Consider the following 19,872-nt stretch of genomic DNA (forward strand, 5'->3'; position numbering starts at 1 on the left):
GAATCCCACTTGGTTGTGGTGTATGATCTTTTTTACGCATTGCTGGATTCAGTTTGATAATTTTTTTTGAGAATTTTTGCATCTATATTCATCAAAGATATCGGCCTGTAATTTTCCTTTTTGGTGGTATCTCTGTCTGGTTTTGGTATCAGGATGATGGTGGCTTCATAGCATGTCTTGGGAGTGCTCCCTCCTCTTCAATCTTTTGGAAGAGTTTGAGAAGGATTGGTAAAAGTTCTTCTTTGTATGTTTGGTAGAATTCACCTGAATACACAGGTGATTCTGATGCATACTGGTAGGCAAATTCTCAGCATAAAGTTCCACAAAGCTATGGAGAATAAGGGAGATATTCCCACAGTGAGCTCAGCATTGCTTACGAGGCACCTTGGACGATGGGGACCAGACTTGCCTCAGTGTATATCTGGGCTGCTGCAGTCACTGTTATTAGTGTTTGTGGCTCGTCAGCAATCTGATGCATAATCCTTTGAGCCGGATTGCTCCACAAGGCGGAAGGCCTCCAGGAACTCATTGATGTCAATGTGGCCATCCTTGTTGAAGTCAATGCTCCGGGCAAGGTCACAGATGCAGTCGTCTGTGACATCAATGTTCATATGAGAGCTGAACAGCTTCCAAGTCTGCCTGAACTCATCCAGTGAAATGAACCCTTACCAGAGAAAGCAAGTCACTTTAGTGAGTCAGTCTAGTTTTCAGTACTCATTTCCTCTGACATTCTTGCAAGGACACCTGCTCCCTACTGTTAAACAAAGGCACCCAAGGCCTAGTATCCACTTTAAACTCCCAAGAGGATAGCACTGAACCACTTAATCAGTGGTTCTGAGAGGGAAGCAATAGTGTTCCTCTCCTTATAGGGACATTTAGAAATGTTTTGAGACATTTTTGATTGTTATGACTGGGGTGGGGGTAGGGTGTTACTGCATCTAGTAGGTAAAGGCCAGGGATGTTACTAAACACCCTAAAATGTACAGGATGGGAACCAAAACAAAGAATTACTCAAGCCAAGATGTAAGTAATGCCACTGCTGAGAAACCCTGCATTAAATCATCCTAAACATAACGTTAATTTAATCTGCTTGTAAAAAGGCTTTAGACTGGGCTTCCCTGGCGGCGCAGTGGTTGAGACTCCGCCTGCCAATGCAGGGGACACGGGTTCGTGCGCTGGTCTGGGAAGATCCCACATGCCGTGGAGCGGCTAGGCCCGTGAGCCATGGCCGTTGAGCCTGCGCGTCTGGAGCCTGTGCTCCGCAACGTGAGAGGCCACAACAGTGAGAGGCCCATGTACCGCAAAAAAAAAAAAAAAAAGGCTTTGGACCTATACATCTATGGTCAGTTGACTTTTTTTTTTTTCTTTTTTTGGGCTGTACCACATTGCTTGAGGGACCTTATTTCCCCAGCCAGGGATCAAACCCGTGCCCTCCTCAGTGAAAGCATGGAGTGCTAACCATTGGACCGCCATGGAATTCGCTCAGTTGACTTTTTAAAAGGGTTCCAAGACCATTCAACAGGTGAAGGATAATTTTTTCAATAGATGGTAGGGGACAACTGAATATCCTCATGCAAAAAATGAAGCTAGACCCCTATCTTGCACTGCAAACAAAAATTAACTCAAAATGGATCAAAGACCCAACTGTAAGAGCTAAAACTGTAAAACTTTTGGATGAATACATAGGTGTAAATCCTTATGACCTTCAGTTACTAGTTTTCTTAGATATGACACCAAAAACACAAAAACAAAAGAAAAAATAAATTGAGCTTTTTAAAAATTAAAAACCTTTGTGCATCAGGAAACACTACCAAAAAAGTGAAGAGATAACCCATAAAATCAGAGAAAATATTTGCAAATCATATATCTGATAATGGCCTAATATCCAGAATATACAAAGAACTCTTACAACTCAACAATAAAAAGAAAACCCAATTAAAAGATGGGAAAAGGATTTGAATAGACATTTCTCCAAAGGAGATATACAAATTTTCAATAAGCACATGTAAAGATGCTCAATATTATTAGTTATTAAGGAAATTCAAATCAAAACCATAATGAGATATTTCACACCCAGTAGGATGGCTATAAAAAATTTTTTTTTAATGGAAGATAAAAAGTGTTGGTGAGAATGTGGAGAAATTGGAACACTCTTACAATGTCAGTAGGAGTGTAAAATGGTATAGCCACTGTGAAAAAACAGTTTTACAGTTCCCCAAAAAGTGAAACATCGTTTTACCATATGGTCCAGCAATTGCACTCCTGGGAATACATCCAAGAGAACTGAAAACATATGTTCACACACAAAGTTGTATATGAATGTTCATAACAACATTATTCATAACAGCCAAAAAGTGGAAACAATCCAAATGTCTATCAACTGATGAATGGATAAACAAAATGTGATATATCCATACAATGGAATATTATCCAGCTATAACAAGAAATAAACTGATACATGCTACAACATGGGTGAACCTTGAAAACATGCTAAATGAAAGAAGCCAGACACCAAAGGCCATGTATCATACACGTCTATTTATACGAAATGTCCATAATAGGCAAATTCATAGAGACAGAAAGCAGATTAATGGTTGCCAGGGACTGGTGGAGAAGGAATAGGGGATGGAAGTGACTGCTAATCGGTATAGGTTTCTTTTTAGGGTGACGTAAACGTTCCAAAATTAGATAGCGATAATAGTTACACAAGCTTGTGAATATACTAAAAAAGCACGGAACTGCAAGTTTTAAATGGGTAAATTATATGGCATGTGAATTGTATCTCAAAAAAAGTAATAATATTTGAAAAGGCCTTTGGGACAATGAGGAAACAGGGTGAGGGTATACAGGACCTCCCTGGACATTTTTTTTGCAACTCCTTGTGAATCTATAATTATTTAAAAATTTAAAATTTTGAAAAATAATACTTTGGGAGTAAGATTGCAAAAGCCTTTCTGTTCTAGACACTCTTCATTCCTTTGTGGCTACTTTGATAGAAGGGATAAGGGATATCACAACTATTATAATTCTTCCTATAAGAAGTTCTCATTCAGTTTGTCTTCATTCTTCTCTGCCCAACCCCTCTTCCGTAGGGACAGCTCATGTTGCTCAAATACTATCCTAGTTTCTGCCCATTTATAAGCACTGCCACTAATTTTGCTCCAAAAGCGCTTGAGTAGAAAGGTAAATAATCAGGGAGGAGACTAAAAGGTGGGAGGTAAAATACTTGCTATGTCAGAAGTGGCAGGATAATGAGCACCTTTACCTGAATGATCACTGTCTATGATCCTAAAAATGGTCTCCAGGTTGGATCGGTTTCGATACAGTGCTTCCAGCAAACTTGATTGTATATTCTGCAAGAAAAAACTCATTTTCCTTCTATCTTTTATGTTTAGGCTTCTCCTAATAGATAATTAACACACAAGCAACCCTGACAATAAGACTCTTGAAAGAACCTGAAGATGTTTTATGATCCCTCCACTCCAGCCCCCTTCAGCCTACTAAATAATCTGATGGTTTAAGAAGTACCTAGTCCATGATGAAAATGTTCTAAAATTGACCATGGTGATGGTTGCACATATCTGCAAATATATTAAAAACCATTGAATTCTACACTTTAAATGGGTGAACTGCATGATATATGAATTATATTGCAATAAAGCTTTTTTTAAAAAAAAGTACATAGCCCAAGGCCTCACATACATTACACATAAGCATTTACTGAACAAATACCTTTTTAAATAGGGGAAGAAGCATCATGTCAAGGAAATCAGTCAGACCTGGGTTTGAGTTCTAGTTCTATAACTTAGAAACTCTATTATCCTAGGCAGGTTATCTAACACTTGTGACCAGTGTTCTCTTGGGTATGTTGGTGCTGATTATACCTACCTCTTGGAGGTGGTTTTGAGGATAAACTGAGGCAATATGTGTAGGTCACTTAACACAAAGTCTGACACATAGAAACTCAATGAATAGTTGTTTCCATTCATCTTCCCTTTGGGGTTCTCAATATTTGGTTGTTTATGATTCAAAGTTCTCCATAAGGGGCTTCGCGGTCCACAGTATGCCTTCATCCACCACTTTCACACCCTTACCTCATGGCTGAATTGTTCTTTGGCCAAGTTTTTCAGCCAGGACTTGTACTCCAGCTTGTTATCTGTCAAGCTGCTCACCAGCTGTGGCCTCAGCATCCGCCATGGCAGTCCTAGATGCAACACAGACTCCACGGCTGCTGCCCAGTCACTCAGGGTGATTAGACCTATAGGAAAGAGCTAACTTGTTGACTCATCACCTACAAATCTTTTATCCTGACATTCTTCTTACTATCAGTAGATAATAGAAATAATGAGTACTGTCACTATTTTTGTTGGTTATGGTAGAGTTGGCTGGAAAGTAGCGTTGCCAGATAAAATACAGGATGCCCAGTAGATCTGACTTTCAGACAGACTATAAGTATGTCCCAAATATTTCATGGGACATACTTATATTTAAAAACTATTTGTTGTCTATAATTCAGATGTAATTAGGCATTTTGTTTTTATTTGCCAAATCTATTTGGCAATACTACTGGAAGTCACACAAGACTCTTGTAAATAATATCATAAAACACTATATATATATATATATATATATATACACACACACACACACACACACAATACACACACACACACATGTATATATAGCATTGGTTATTTATGTGTACAAAAAGATAGTGCTATGATTTTATGACTGTTACTGCTATTTTTTAATAGGGCTACATGTAGTCAGTGTCCATTAGACATTCCATTGAGTTGAGAAAAGACAAAATTTCCAGCTTGGATAATAGAACAAGGAACAGACAAGCACACACTTAACAGTGAGAAACCAAATCACTGATCTTTTGTTAGTCTTGGATCCACTCTGGTAACCTGTCCCCCTGTTTCTTTTTGCTTAGTTCTGGCCTTGTCACCCTTCCCTTGACTCCATTTCTTTTCACCAGCTTTGTTTATATTTAGCTAAGTTCACATTCTTCTAAAAGCTTAGAATTTATGAATTTAGGAAAGATAACTAGGATGTTAAGTTGAATAAGGGAGGACGTATTCAAAAAGGTCTTCTGGTCATTTAAACAAATATTTGCTAATTACCTGAAACAGAGGGTTTTTTGGCCAGCTGCCCTCCTCTATGAATATTTTACTTGATTAGTCTTACCAGTTTTATCTTTATCATGCTTCTTAAATTCAACAAGAAGATCTGAGGAATGGGCAAATAACTTTTCACGTAGGGCTCTCAGAGCCGACTCCCCAACTCTGCTAATCCTGGGACAGGAGATGAAAAGGAACATTTTAAAACATTAGTATAGAATAAATAGTCTTGGATTTTTACTAAGTTTCTCCTCTCTCTTTCTTAATGTCTCAACCTTCAAAGAGCTCATCTCTTTTATTCTCCCCAATGCTCTCCTGCTTTGCCCTGCTGTGCACAGATAGGATCTGTCTGGGGAATGCTGCTGTCCTTCCCAGTGTAGGACAGTGGTTAGAGCAGAAGTTCTAGAGAAACACCACCTTTGTGGTAAAGTTATCTAATAATACTGTACCTCATTTTCCCCATCTGCAAAATAGTGACAAAAATGGTACCTAACTCACAGGAGTATTGTGAAGATTAAATAAGTAAATTCATGTAAAGCACTTAGAAGAAAGCCCGGCACATAGAAAGCACTCATCAAATGGTATCTGTTATCATAATCATATTCTTTCCTTGTAATTTATTATTACATTAAACAGTCACAAGGCAGGATTTATGAATAACAAAATATCACTGAGTTAGTTTTCTTATGCTTACTGGGTCAACAGAGTAATGCTGGGCATGGTACTTGGCCTAAAATGTATTCAATAAATATCTGTAGTTGAATAAACAAGAATATAAAGAGATAAAAGGTAAATATGTACTTTGTCCTATGTCATTGAGGAAGCAGCCATTCTATAAATGATGACCAGATAACCTATCTTTTCAAGTGCTAAAAGTAAAAAAAGGCCAAATCACAAACCAAAAAACCCCATTTTAATCATGTTTGATGAAAGTCTTCCTTGAAATTTAAGGTACTTAGCATAATGGTCTCCATAAACCCTCAGAAAAGTATGAGCTGCCTAAAATTCATCTCAGATTTCATGGGTATGTGAGCGTATGTGCTTTTTCTGGTGAGTTCGTTGTCTTATCAGAGGCTAAAAGAAGTATGGGACCCCCTAAATGTTTAAGAACCACTGGTTTGAAAAGCATTTAAACTATTTCTGGTAAACTGTGCTCATTGATGGTTATCATGCAGGGATGGAGTATAGCAGTGGCCTTGAGAGTTGCCTGGATGCACAGGGCTCTCTGTCCCTACGTCAAGCAGTGCATATTGAGCCCAAGGTCCCATAGCTAGTAAGGGGTAGGGCCAGAAATTAATCTTGACAAGTGGACTCCAGGCTGGCTAAACTATTATCATGAGACATGGGTTTAAACCAAAAATAAATGGATTCTGAATGAGGGTCCCTCTAGGAAAAACACATGATCTTGAATTGATGGACACTGAGACATCCATTATGGTTGTCAGAGTCATTTTCCTCTTTACTTCTTAGTTCTCCATTGTGGTCCAAATAGTTGGAATTGTTAGACAAGTGACTTCTGCATAAATTAGGGGATGTTGTACTTGCTTTACTGCAATCAGTGAATATTTTTAAAAGGTGAGTGTTCTTTAATTATGGTATTAAAACATGTTATTTATAGTGTTCCCCATAGTGATTCCTTTTGCAGTGGGAACATCTAAATCACATGGAATCATGGTATTCCAGGTTCCTGGGGCCCACCCCTGGAGATTCTAATTTGGGAGGGGTGGGATGAGGCTCTAATAAATGATTTTTTATAAAGCTCCAGAGATGATTCTGTAGCATAGTAGGTTTCACTATCATTTGGTGAGCTTAAATTTTCACATAATACTTCTTTTTGAGTGATGCTGGCTCTGACTGTGTAAAACTTGAGTGTTTAGTAACTCTTGAGTATTTAATAACTCGAGTGATTTAAAATAATGCACTTTTATAGCACTCACACAAGGCAGATATTAAATATTCCTGTATTCTTTTCCCACTAGATTTATGCTGACTTTTTAAAAATTACATTATTTCACTTTTTTAAAAATTTTATTTATTTTTGGCTGTGTTGGGTCTTTGTTGCCGCACACGGACTTTCTCTAGGTGCAGCGAGTGGAGGCCACTCTTCGTTGTGGTGCGCAGGCTTCTCATTGCGGTGGCTTCTCTTGTTGCGGAGCACGGGCTCTAGGTGCGCAGGCTTCAGCAGTTGTGGTGCGTGGGCTCAGTAGTTGTGGCGCACGGGCTTAGTTGCTCCGCGGCATGTGGGATCTTCCCAGACCAGGGATTGAACCCGTGTCCCCTGCATTGGCAGGCGGATTCTTAACCACTGTGCTGCCAGGGAAGTCCCTATGCTGACTTTGTTTTGATTTCTAATTTAGTTTGGCTGATAATTAAAGAAGCTTGTTCAGCAGCACTGCAATTGTATCTTTCAGCAGCTTATATACTCCGGGGCCAGCTTCTCAGTGGGCAACAGCACTGTAGAGTTGTTAAGTATGTGGGTTCTGAAATAAGACTCTCTGGGTCAAGGCTTACTTTCACCACTTACTAGCTGTGTGACCAATGGCCACTGATTTAACCTCTATTCCTTAATGATCTCATCTATAAAACTGAAATTAGTAATGCTGTGTATTTTATAAGATCATTGTGAAACAATATATAAATTCTTTACAATAACACTTAGTGTATAGTAAGCTCTCAACTAAGATTAGAACTCAGAATCATCTCAACAGAAACCATTTAAGTAATATTACATGCTCTCTTCCCAGGAAGAAAGGAGCATTGTTAACAAATGTGTGCACTGAAATCCATCTGCTAAATCCCCAGATAGTGAAAGAACCTTTGTCTGTGGTTGACCAAGTAACACAAATGCTTTAAGGATGAAAGAAAAAGGAAGAGTGACCCTGGAAAGATTTAGTGGCCTGGTATATGGACTTCACCCAAGACATACCGACGGAGAATAATTTCTGCAGGAAGCAAATTTGTCCCTTCCATTAATGATGGGTAGGTGGAGATCTTAGTGTATATGGAGGAGAAAGAAGAGGCCTTGTTGTAATGTCTATTCTAGGTCCTACTGCTGACACGGCTAAATTTTAAACTCTGACTTAGAATTTGGATAAATGTAATGACATTTCCACTTCAAAGTTTCCACAAACACTATAATTCTGTCTTTCTGAAAATCATTCATTGAAAAGCCTTGCCTTTGCCTCATGGTAAGCGTGTGGGTTGCCTTGTTAGCTTGAAACTGCACAATGTGCGGGGTCAAGGCTGGCCCTAGTTTGACATAGGCTCCTCTGTTACTGCCAACTTCGTAGTAGTTGGAGGCAGAAAAGATGGTTAACACCTAAATGAGAAAAACAGGAAAGAGACGGGCATTCAGGTTCACTGAAGAACTCTTCACCCTCAACCCTACAGGGCCCAACCCAATTTCAGGGGTGGCTGTTCCTTCTTGATCTCATCTATGTTTTTTTTGTTTCGTTTTGGTTTTTTTTTTTTATCATTAATGCTAGTAGGGCAGGAGTTATGACTCAAGTAATAAAAACTTGAATTCTGATAGGACGTCCACAACATGTTTTCTTCACATTTTTATCTCAATCAAAAATAGCAGGGGTCATAGAAAACACTTCATTTGGTTCGACTCAGAGGCAAGCTAGGTCTGATTAACTGGGATGGCCATTACAACTAGCAGGCAGATCAGTTATTAAAGGTGGTGTGAAGCCTCAAAGCAAAGTCTCCTTTGGAGTGTTGGGCCTCCTGAGATGTTCTGTGAAAAAAATTTCCATTGTCAAGACAATGGGAAATGCTAGACACTGAATCTCTTCTTGGAGATTTACAATGAATATAGGAAATTAAAGGCTCTCAGAAGTCCTGCAATAAAGAAACTTATACAACTGTTTAACATTCCTGTTAAACATTTCTTACATTAGTTGATGTCAAACATTTTTCCTCAGCATGGAAACCTTTAATTCTCCTGTAGAGTTGGTATTTCTGGGCATTAGGCTAAGCAAACATTGTAGGATTTGGAGATGCCCAAAGATTTAGACAGGATGTTAATTATGCTCCTGAGGAGACAAACAATCCTGAATGCCTGCCTGGGGCTCAGTGCAGAGATCCTGTTACCCTATAGTGTAGTTTGAGACCTGTGACAGTAAGCTATGTCACAGAATAGAGATGTGGCTGGGAAAACACTGGGCCATATTTCCATCCCTGAAATGGGACCATATCTGCCCCTCACTTTCCTCTCAGGGTATTGGTAAGTGGTGGCCTCAATCAAATTTTGGGTTTTAAAGAGGCTACAAAAGTCAAGGATAAATGACTGTAAAGGACCTAATTACTTTGGGCAAGTGGATAGCAAGTGGATAACAACTGCAAGGCACAGCTGATAGTGAAGAGCTGAGAGCCTTAGCTCATCCACGCCCTGGAAGGGCAACATGGACCGGACCACTCTTGCACGATGGCAGAGGCCTGCCCACCTTGCGGCTGTGGCAGAACTCATAGCCCTCGGGTTTGCACTCGTGCGAGCGGATCAGGAATTGCAGATTGTATTTCTGTAGCAACCGTTCTGTCACGTTAGGCCCAAAATAACAGCCACCTCCTCGAATGGTGTTGGCCTTGCAGCCCTCCTGAGCCATGGGGTCACTCCACAGTATATCCACCACCTAGAGAGAAAAGGCGTATTTTGCAAAAGGAGAGACTTGCATTTTAAAGTTCCAGTTCTAAGTCGATGTTGAGGTCCAGATCGATAACTCAGGGAGAATGTAACCCAGACTCACCGTCTCTCTCTTGGAGGTTTGTAGCCTCAGAGTCACCTGCGATTCCTCCTCTTTCTCACCACCCTCCATCCAATCCATCAGCAAGTTCTGCTAATTTTACCTCTTAAGTAATTCTGAATTCTCTCCTCTTCTTTACTGAATGAGGCATAAGAAGCTGCCATTTTTCGTGGGTTGAAAATGGTTGATCACCAATGAGTTCAGGTAGTCCTATTAGCACTACTACACAAGATCACCGGCAGCAGAATCTCCCACCTGGATTACAGGTCTCCCTGCCAAAGTCTTGGCCTGGGGAATTAGCCCCCATTTGACCGCCAGAGTCATCTATTTCAGCAAGCACTGTGCGCGCCTACTCAATGTCCGTTCTCCTTCCTAGCTAACAGAACTCTTCCTGGGGTATTTGGCATGGCAATGTGCCTGGCTAAATACTTGTTTTCGCACTCTCTCTTGCAGCTAGGGGTGGCCATGGGATGCAGTTCTGAAGATTTTGGAAAAGCCTTTAGTTGCCTGAAAACGGAAGACAGAAGTGGCCGATGTAGCCCTTCTGGCCTTGAGCCACAGCAGCCAACTGATAGATGTCAGATATACATAAAATAGCATCCAATAAATTGTGGCTGACCTTAGCCCAGTGAAGCTAGGTCACTAAACCAAGTTTACTCAGACAATACAGCCCACCTGCTACATCTTCCCATCCTTTATAAAACTCCAAAGTATGAGTCATTAGGCAAATACCAATATCCTTCTGGGGTGTTCTAACCCCAGGGAGGGAGAGAAAGAGGGGCGAAAAAAAACCCACTCTGAATTTACATGGAAGGAGGAGATCTGTTCGGTTTTTCTGAAATCCTTGCTCCTTCCCGAAGGCAGCGAAACTACAGAGAGCAGCGCCGGCCACACCCACCTGCCTCCACTCCTCCTGAGTGGGCTCCCGCTGCCCCTCAGCTTCCGAGTCTGCTTCGGATGCCAAGGGAAAGGGTTCCTCCTTCTCCTTGATCCCTGGGAAGCCCGCTTGCTGCCGACACCTCTCCAGCTCCAGGTCAATGGAGTGCTGCACCAAATGGGAGAGCTCCTTGGGGTCCAGGGGGACGCTGCAGGGGACGCTGGAGGAGCGCCCGGCTCTGTGGGCCTTCTGGGTGCTGGGGAGGAGGGGCGAGGTGGGGAGAGAGTGGCTTTGGGGGAGAAACCACGGGGAGGGTCTCCCGGCAGAGCTCGTCTGGTTGGCTTTTCCCTTCTCCTCCGCCTGTTTCTTATGCTCCTTTCTTGTTTTGCACCTCATGGTGGAAACAATCTAAAAATGTCCAGAGAAGATAACAGATGCTTCAATGAAACGGTTGGCCCTTTTTGAGCAGCACTTTGGCATCAAGTCAGTGCTCCCTACATTGGGCTCCACGGATTGTCCCGGCAGTGACAAGGTCAGCAGAGAACTAGGAGTAAGCCTTTAGAAGCTTTTATAGCAATTTGATATGGCTGTCATTCAAGCATGTGATCAGTGGGCTTATATTGTTTGTTTGTATTTCAGTTTTCTAGTCATTCACATTTATTGTATTTTACAAAAGTATTATCTGTGACAAATTAGAAATTTATGAAACCTCGTCCTCCACCACAGATAATCGGAAAATGCTAACCTAGGTCATTGTTTCTAGGAACCTAGTGATTTTTAGACAAGGGTGGGAAAGGGCACCTCTCAGGAAGGAGAGCCCTTATTGACTTTCGTGTTGTTCCACAGATGGAAAAATAAAGGAGAAGAAATGCAGCCTATGGCTGAGAAATGTTGGAATGGGAAAAACTTGATGCTTACTGTGGGAGAGACAGCACTTACTGGCAGTTTACAGGAAGTGCTATCTTGTCTGCTGAGGAAGGACAGGGGAGGGGAAGGGAGGACCTCTTTTCAGCCTGGACCTAATCGGGAAGATACTCTTCTTGCCAAAGGGACTCAGTGTGGTCCCTCTCACTGCCTCAGAGTCATTATGGTACTGGGACCAAGCCAACAATGTAGAGGACACAAGCAGGAAGAATTCTGATCATGAGAAAGAGAGGGCTCAGGCCACAGAGCAGAGCTGGGACATCCAGCCAAAGGGAGAGAGCAGCCATTCCTGGCATGCCTGAGTGCCACCACGAAGACTAAGGGCCACAATGTTCCACAAGGACATCAAGATAAAGGTCTGGTTCACAAGGGGAATTCTGTGCAAGTGTGTAATCAAGGAGCAAGAACTTTCTGCAAATAGGTCTAAGGGCTGATGTACAAGAAAGCCACGTCCTGGTGTAGACTGACTGTGGGCGGGAACAAAGACGGACACTCAAGAGTGGCTCGGCGGTAACTGACTGACGTTTGAAGAGGGATCCAGATGGAAGAGAACAGAACAGAGGCTCTTCTCTAACATTGGACAAGCACTAATTACTTCCTAGGCAGTTCCAGCCCTGGGCGTAGAGAGGGAAAGTCCACAAAATGTGAGTGGACTCATAACCACCTCCTTCTCTCCTCAACTGTCTTCTTGCCAACTCACAGCCGAGGGCCAGTCCATCAGTCCCGCCATTACGATCCTCAGGTAACTTTATAAGGATGTTATCTGCTTCAAGAGGCATCCCTAGGACTTCCCTGGTGGCACAGTGGTTAAGAATCCGCCTGCCAATGCGGGGGACACAGGTTCAATCCCTCGCCCGGGAAGATCCCACATGCCGTGCAGCAACTAAGCCTGTGTGCCACAACTACTGAGCCTGCACTCCAGAGCCCGCGAGCCACAACTACTGAGCCTGTGTGCCTAGAGCCCATGCTCCACAAGAGAAGTCATGACAATGAGAAGACCGTGCACCACAACGAAGAGTAGCCCCCGCTCTCTGCAACTAGAGAAAGTTCCCACAGAGCAATGAAGACCCAACGCAGCCAAAAATAAATACATTAAAAAATTAAATTTATTTAAAAAAGAGGCACCCCTAACTTTTATTCTTAAGGGGAATAATAGTTTTAATATGTATTGAGCCTTTTCCAAATAGGTGCTCTCCTTGGCCCTTTATAGGAATTCACTGATAAGGCCTCACACCCCTATGAGATGTCATCTTCATAGTTTTGCATGAATTCATTGATTAGCCCTCACCTCCCTATGAGACAGCATCCTTACTTATAGTACAGGTAAGAAAACTGAGGCGCAGATACTAAAACTGCACCAGGACTGAATCCAGATATCTGACTCCAGAGCCCCTGCTTCTCCAATTTTCTGAAACTGTGGGTAATCATTAGTTAAATCCATTCCACCTATAACCTGCCTTCGCTAATCAAGGTTGTTTTAAGTGTTGCTACAGAAGACTTGAATGTCCTCCAAGCAGTACACAGCCTAAATAAGATGCTTGCCTGAGTTGTTTTCCGGGAACTTGGAATCAGCTGCGTCTAGTTCGAGCTGAGCTGATTAAGACTGGAGGGGACCACTGACCCTTCAACTAGGCATGCACTAGGGTACTATTAGTGCCCTTTTGAAGGTGGAGAGGCCTGTGTAGCCTGGTTACACCTGCCCAGAAACATGATTACTGCACCTTTTTCTAATCACCTTTCCCCACACTCCTCACACCTCAGATGCCCTGCTGCTTTCTCCTATAAATACATTGAGCACCTTGCCTTCAGGGAGGCAGATTTGAGATTTGTTCTCCCTCTCCTCACTTGGCTGCCTTGTCAATAAACCCCCTCTTTGCTGTAAACCTCAGTGTCTCAGCATTTTCGCTGCTATGCTAGGGCAAAAGGAACCTAGTTTGGTAACAAATATGGCAAACCAGCCAGGAGGTAAGTCCAGATGGACATTTTGGCTGTGGTTGGTTGGCCACTTGCAGTATTGAGAGCCTGTGGGTGAGTCCAAACAGCTCCCTTGCCTGTATTTTCCAGGGACCATCCTCTGGGTTTCCCTGGTGAGGTGCTGCTGACCTTCAGTGCTTAGTTTTGCAGCAAGGAGACAGTTTTGGGGATTTGGGGTTGGAAGATGTCTTTGGGTGAGTAACCTTGTTAAGGAAATGCACCTGTGCTTAGATTGTTTGGCAATCCTGACCTCCATACCTGGGTTAAAGGCCTGGGGCTCTGGTTTTTGGTTTTGTTTTGGTCTTGTTTTGTCCATGTCCACCTATGGCTGATTGTCTTAAGTTGCTAAGAATTGGCAATTGGGGATTCAACTTCTTGGTGACTGTAGCAAGGACCCTTGGAAAAATTTCACTGCTGTGACCACCTGGAAGCAAAGCCTCTTCAAAAGGGGAAATATTAATTCAGTTCCCCCTTGCAGCCCTCTAGGCAGCATTCTCCAAAATTGGGAGACTTTCAGTTATAAATTCATGGAAAAGGTTTTTTGTTTTTATGGGGGTTTTTTTGGTAACACTGCATGGCCACAATATCCTTAAGACCCTGGAGCAAAACAGTCTGAGTGGATCCTTGAATTACAATTTTGCAACTAGATTTTGTAAATGGGAAGAAAAATAAGATGAGATAATTTATGTATAGTCTTTTATGTTATTGTATCAGAATATTGATATGTTACTGTAAGATTATGGTCCAACAGGAAGGGAAGGCAAAGAAACCTGTTTTGCTTGATTCTAATGAAAAGGAAGATGACTTGCTATTAATTCAGTCGAACGCCGCTTCGACGGCTCCTCCCCCACCCTTATACGATGGTGCTGCTGCTCTTTCATTGCCAGTGCCTGAGTCACAGACTCAGGTTCGTCCCCACCCCTACCTCCCCACCCCCGTTAGATCCAGAAATAGGAACGGTCTTCCCCTCTCATACTGCATACTGATCAGGGTACTCAGTTTGGCCAGGGAGCTACCCAAGCTCAGGTGGGGCAATATCTGTTAAGGTAAGTCCCCGTTGTGGGTGTGAATGCTGAGACCGGGCAGCCAATGGGACTGATCTGGGTCCACTCCCCCTTTTCAGCTTTAGATGTATTTAATCAGAAGAATATGCCAACTTTAGAGAGATGACCCAAAGGGAATGGAAAATCTTTTTTCATCGATTTTTGCAACTCACAGCCCAACCTGGACAGATGTTCGAAATGTGTTAAATACCTTCCTCATTTCAGAAGAACTGGACAACTAGAATGGTGCTGGATAAAGCTAGGGAGGAGGCATATTGGCTTCATACTGAAACCCCTGGCAACCGGGTACGGGCTGCAGCAAGCGTAGCTGTACCAACAGTGGATCCTAATTGGGATGTGAATGCTGGCGATAGGCCAAAACTTGAACGTTACTGACTGAGATTTCATTCTTGCAGACTGAAATGAAGATTTCATTCTTCATTGCGAAGAGGGGTACCAAAACAACTTTTATTGGCCAGAACACCCCCAGTATACAGAAGAAACTGCAAAAGGTGGAAGGGGCTTTAGGGATGCCTATGTCTCAACTTGTTGAAATTGCCTTTTTTAAATGGCAGAGACCAGGTTCGGGAGAAAAGGGAACAACAGAGAAGGAAACGACAGGCCATTCTGCTGGCGGCTGCCTTAACACAGGAAAGAGCTGGATCAACTCAAGGACCCACACAAGCGACTCAGCAAAAGTTAGGCAGCCCCAAGCTTCCACTCGAATGGAGCACCCCTTAGTGGGACCCCTCCAGTGACACTGGAAAAGAGTGTTCCATCCTAAATAAGACTCTTGAAGCAGGTAAACAACAAGTGGCACACCAGATGCCCGAACTGAGAATGAGTGACCAAGAATGATGGGGCCCAGGGTTTCCTTTAAATCCTGTCAAAATCCATCAATATCTCTCCTACAGAGTCACCAGTGATGAGGAGGGTGGGAAATCAACTTTCAGATTTTCTGACCAATTTGGGGCCACTCACTTGGTTTTTAAATACCCAGCTTTCTAAACTTTCTTCTGAGACTGTGTTTTAGTAACTGGGGTGTCTGGAGAAAACTTGAAAAAGTCTTTTCTCCTGCTGCTAGACTGCCAGATGGGGAAAACCCATCTGAAGTATAGCTTTCTATATATGCCTGAATACCCCATTCCCCTTCTGGGATGAGATTTACTAACTAAATTTACTGCCAAGGTTACCTTTGCACCTGGACGAATGGGTATTAAAGTATCACCAGAACAGGCTTGCGCACTACAGGCTTTATTGCTCTGACCTTAAAGAGGACAGCTAGCAACGATTCTGGATGAGATACTGCAGGAAGTGAGTCTGGAGGTATGGGCAGATGGGAGGCCAGGGAGAGCAAAGATGGCTAAGGCTAGACAGGTTAGACTTCACTCTGGGGCAAAAATTCCAAACTTAAAGCAGTAATCATTAAAGGAGCAGGCAAAGTGTGGAATTCAACCCGTTACTGGCCTTCCTTGAACATGGTTTAATACGCCTGTGCCGTCACCTTATAATACTCCAATTTTATTGGTCCAGAAGCCAGGCACAGATGAATATCAGTTTGTGCACAACTTAAGAGCAATTAATCAAATCGTAGAAGATTTTCATCCAGTAGTCCCTAACCCATATATTCTGCTCACTACTTTGTCCGGAGATTTTTGTTGGTTTACTGCATTAGAGTTGAAGGATTCTCTTTTTTTTTTTTCGTATACCCATGAGTTTTGAATCCCAAGAGTCGTTAGCTTTTGAATAGTAAGATCTAGATACAAAAGTTAACAGTACCATTGGATAGTACTTCCTCAGGGCTTTAAAAATTCCCCCACAAGGGACTTCCCTGGCAGTCCAGCGGTTAAGACTCCACGCTTCCACTGCAGGGGGTGTGGGTTTGATCCCTGGTCGGGGAACTAAGATCCTGCATGATGTGCAGCATGGCCAAAAAAAAAAAAAAAAAAAAAATTTCCCCCACAATATTTGGAGAAATCCTGGCAAAAGATCTGAGGGACCCTCAACTAACTGAGGGAGCCTTGATGCAGTATGTGGATGATATTCTGATTGCTAGTAAGACAAAGGACACCTCAGACCAGAATACGGTTTTGGCTTTGAATTTTTGGTTGAATGAGGCTATAATGTGTCCAAGAAAAAGGCACACATTTTCTGCCCTCTGTCAAATATTTGGGTTTTGAACTCTCACAAGTGCAGAGAGACTTGCCCCCTGACAGAGGAAGCTCTAGTCAGGGTTGCCGTTCCCACTGCCGAGAGACAACTGCAGGGATTCCTGGGAATGGCTGGGTTCTGCCTCATTTGGATCCCCGACTTTGGACTCATTGCAAAACCCCTTTAGGAAGCTCTTAAAGGAGGAGACAGTGAATCTCAAGACTGGACTAGGGAAATGCCGTAAGGCATTCCAGGTTATCAAAGAAAAACTGCTGACTGCCCCGGCTTTAGGTCTTCCAGATAACATCAGAAAGCCCTTTGGCTTATTTGTTCATGAGAGACAAGGAATCAACCTTGGAATCCTGACTCGGAAACTGGGCAGCATAAGGAGGCCTGTTGCATATTTCTCAAAGCAGTTAGATACAGTTACTAAGGGATGGCCAGTTTGTCTTTGGGCTATAGCAGCTACCTGTGATCTTTTACTAGAAGCAGAGAAATTTACACTAAAACAACCTACCACAGTGCATACCCTTCACTGTGCATTTTTCTTCCTAGAACAGAAGGGAAGATATTGGTTAACTTCAGGAAGATGAGGAAAATATCAGGCTATATTATGGGATAATCCTGATGTTACTCTGAAAGCAGTCTCCACCTTGAATCCTGCCACTTTGTTCCCAAGTAATATTGAAGAGCCTATGCATGATTGTATTCAGATAATTGCACAGGGCTATTCCAGCCATCTAGACCTGATGGACCAACCACTGGAGGACCCAGTCCTTGAGATGTTCACAGATGGAAGCAGCTTTATGGACCAGGAACAATGCAAGGCTGGGTGTGCAGTGGTAAGTCATCCCAAAGATACTGGAAGCAGAAGCCCTTCCCCCACGTACCTCCTCACAAAAGGTGGAACATATAGCCCTGATGAGAGCCCCCCATACAGGTAAAGGTAAGAGAGTAACTATTTTCACTGATTCTAAAATATACTTTCTTGGTGGTCCATGCTGGGGCCATTTGGAGAGAGAGAGGATGTTAACTGCAGGAAGAAGGAAATTAAACCTGCCAAAGAATTTTAACCTTATTAGAAGCTGTCATGGAGCCAAAAGAATGAATGTCCACTGTCCAGTACATCAGAAATCAGATTGTCTGACTGCTCAAGGAAATAATCTAGCAGATCAAGCAGCAAAGCTAGCAGCCAGGACTAAAACACCTATATCCCCAATGTTGGCCCTGATCCCCTGATGCGGATCTGACAAGATGCTATCCAAAGTATTTTCCTGAAGACTTAAGGCCAATGAATGGGGATCTGATTGGAGTCCTGGCCATTCTCAGGATGCTGACTCTAGGAAGGGTGGGTTTATAACAGACATAGCAAGATCCTTGTACCTGAATGCCTTACGGAAGATGTAATACGTTATATACACCAGAGTACCCACTGTGGGAGAGATGCCACCCTCGAGTGGATTCAGAAATTCCTTACAGGACCAAACATGCAAAGGACAATTCAAAAGGTGATACAGAAATGCATGGTATGTGCTAAAAATAATCCTAAAACTGGGCCCCTGCCATTAATCAAAGGAGTTCAGACTCCAGGTACTGGACTGGGAGAAGATTTTCACTGTGATGCCAAGAGCCACTGGAAACCTTAGGTGCTTATTAGTATTTGTGGACACTTTCATTGGTTGGGTAGAAGCATTTCCTTGCTGGTCTGAAAAAGCCTGAGGCTGTTAAAGCTCTCCTAAAAGAAATAGTTCCTAGGTTTGGGTTACCTGTGTTCATTCAGAGTGACAATGGAGGGGCCTTTATAGCAAGAATAACTCAAAAAGTATCTAGAGTCTTAAACGTTTGTTGGAAAGTACATGCTTCTTGGGGACCCCAGTCTACTTCCAAACTGGAAAAGAGGAATCATACTCTTTTGTGATGAGGAATAATGAGGAAAAGAGGAATCATATAACTAAAATTTGTCATATTAATTTAACCTGGGATAAAGCCTCATCAGTTGCCCTGCTTTGAGTGAAGATAGACCTTACAAGCAGGCTCCAGTTGAGCCAACTATGAAATGTTGTATGAGAGACCCTGCCATTGTTCCAGAAATGGTTTGAGATCCAGAAGGAATTCAAATTAAGGAACGTAGATAATGTCAGGTGTGTAGAATCATTGGCAGCTACTCTAACTGCTCTATATAAGTTTGCTTCTGGCAGGTTAATGTTTCCCGCAGATGTTCACCTGTGCCACTTTTGTCCTGGAGACTGGGTCCTACTGAAATCTTGGAAGAATAAACATCCGGGAGGCCATCTCCATCCTTGCTGGACTGGACCTTATGAGGTGCTACTCATGACCCATTCCCTGGTGAAGTTGAAGGGATTAAGCCAGGGATCCATCACACTCAAGTTAAGCTGGTCCCACAGAGATCAATGGAGCCACCACATCCTGCCTACAGGAATGTATTGACACTACATTCTGACCAATGGGATGAGAGCAGAAGAGATGTATGCAACGTCTTCGTTATGTCTTTAAAAGGTAGGATATTCTTCTTCCCTTCATTCTTCTATTGTATTGCCTGGGACACAGATGTGGTGGCAAGCTGTGCAGATGAGGGCGCAGGGATGACACGCTAAGGATGGCAGGGAACAAGACCTAAGAATCCTTGGTCCCTGGACAATCTAGTAAACAAAGGTGCCATACCAGCCAAGAAGTGCATGTTCCCAGATTCAAACCCAGGTTTCATAAATGAAACACTCTTTCATTTATGTCTCATAAAATAGACTTTTATACCAATTAGAGTTGCCCAAAGTAGACTGGCTTGTGTGTAATGACTTCTCTGTCTTTGGAACTGCTCAGGCTACTGTTGTCAAGGATGTCATAGCTGAGATTCCTGTGTGGATGGGCAGTGGAGGAGAGAGGCTATAGGAAGATACCATTCAAGTGTAAGAGTCTATGATTAAAAGGAAACAGAATCTTTGCTTTTTTTTTTTTTTTTTTTTTTTTTTTCGGCCACACTGTGCAGCTTGTGGTGGGATCTCAGTTCCCAGACCAGG

The 19,872-nt window shown here is 42.7% G+C and overlaps 1 protein-coding gene across 1 annotated transcript in view; it reads right to left on the reverse strand.

The window, feature by feature from the left end:
- Positions 1 to 461: 461 nt before the first annotated feature.
- Positions 462 to 19,872, reverse strand: part of PPEF2 (protein phosphatase with EF-hand domain 2) — a gene marked incomplete at its 3' end in the record, with an annotated part of 31,001 nt that continues 11,590 nt past the window's right edge. Inside the window, exons 10-16 of the mRNA XM_081257558.1 lie at positions 10,767 to 11,153; positions 9,572 to 9,757; positions 8,300 to 8,442; positions 5,191 to 5,297; positions 4,095 to 4,258; positions 3,266 to 3,353; positions 462 to 664 (exon numbers count right to left, since the gene is read on the reverse strand). Coding sequence (XP_081113684.1) covers positions 462 to 664; positions 3,266 to 3,353; positions 4,095 to 4,258; positions 5,191 to 5,297; positions 8,300 to 8,442; positions 9,572 to 9,757; positions 10,767 to 11,153 — 1,278 coding nt within the window. The remainder of the gene's footprint in view (positions 665 to 3,265; positions 3,354 to 4,094; positions 4,259 to 5,190; positions 5,298 to 8,299; positions 8,443 to 9,571; positions 9,758 to 10,766; positions 11,154 to 19,872) is intronic.

This window comes from Mesoplodon bidens, assembly GCF_964165515.1.
Source record: "Mesoplodon bidens genome assembly, chromosome: 1".
NCBI classification, from domain to species: domain Eukaryota; kingdom Metazoa; phylum Chordata; class Mammalia; order Artiodactyla; family Ziphiidae; genus Mesoplodon; species Mesoplodon bidens.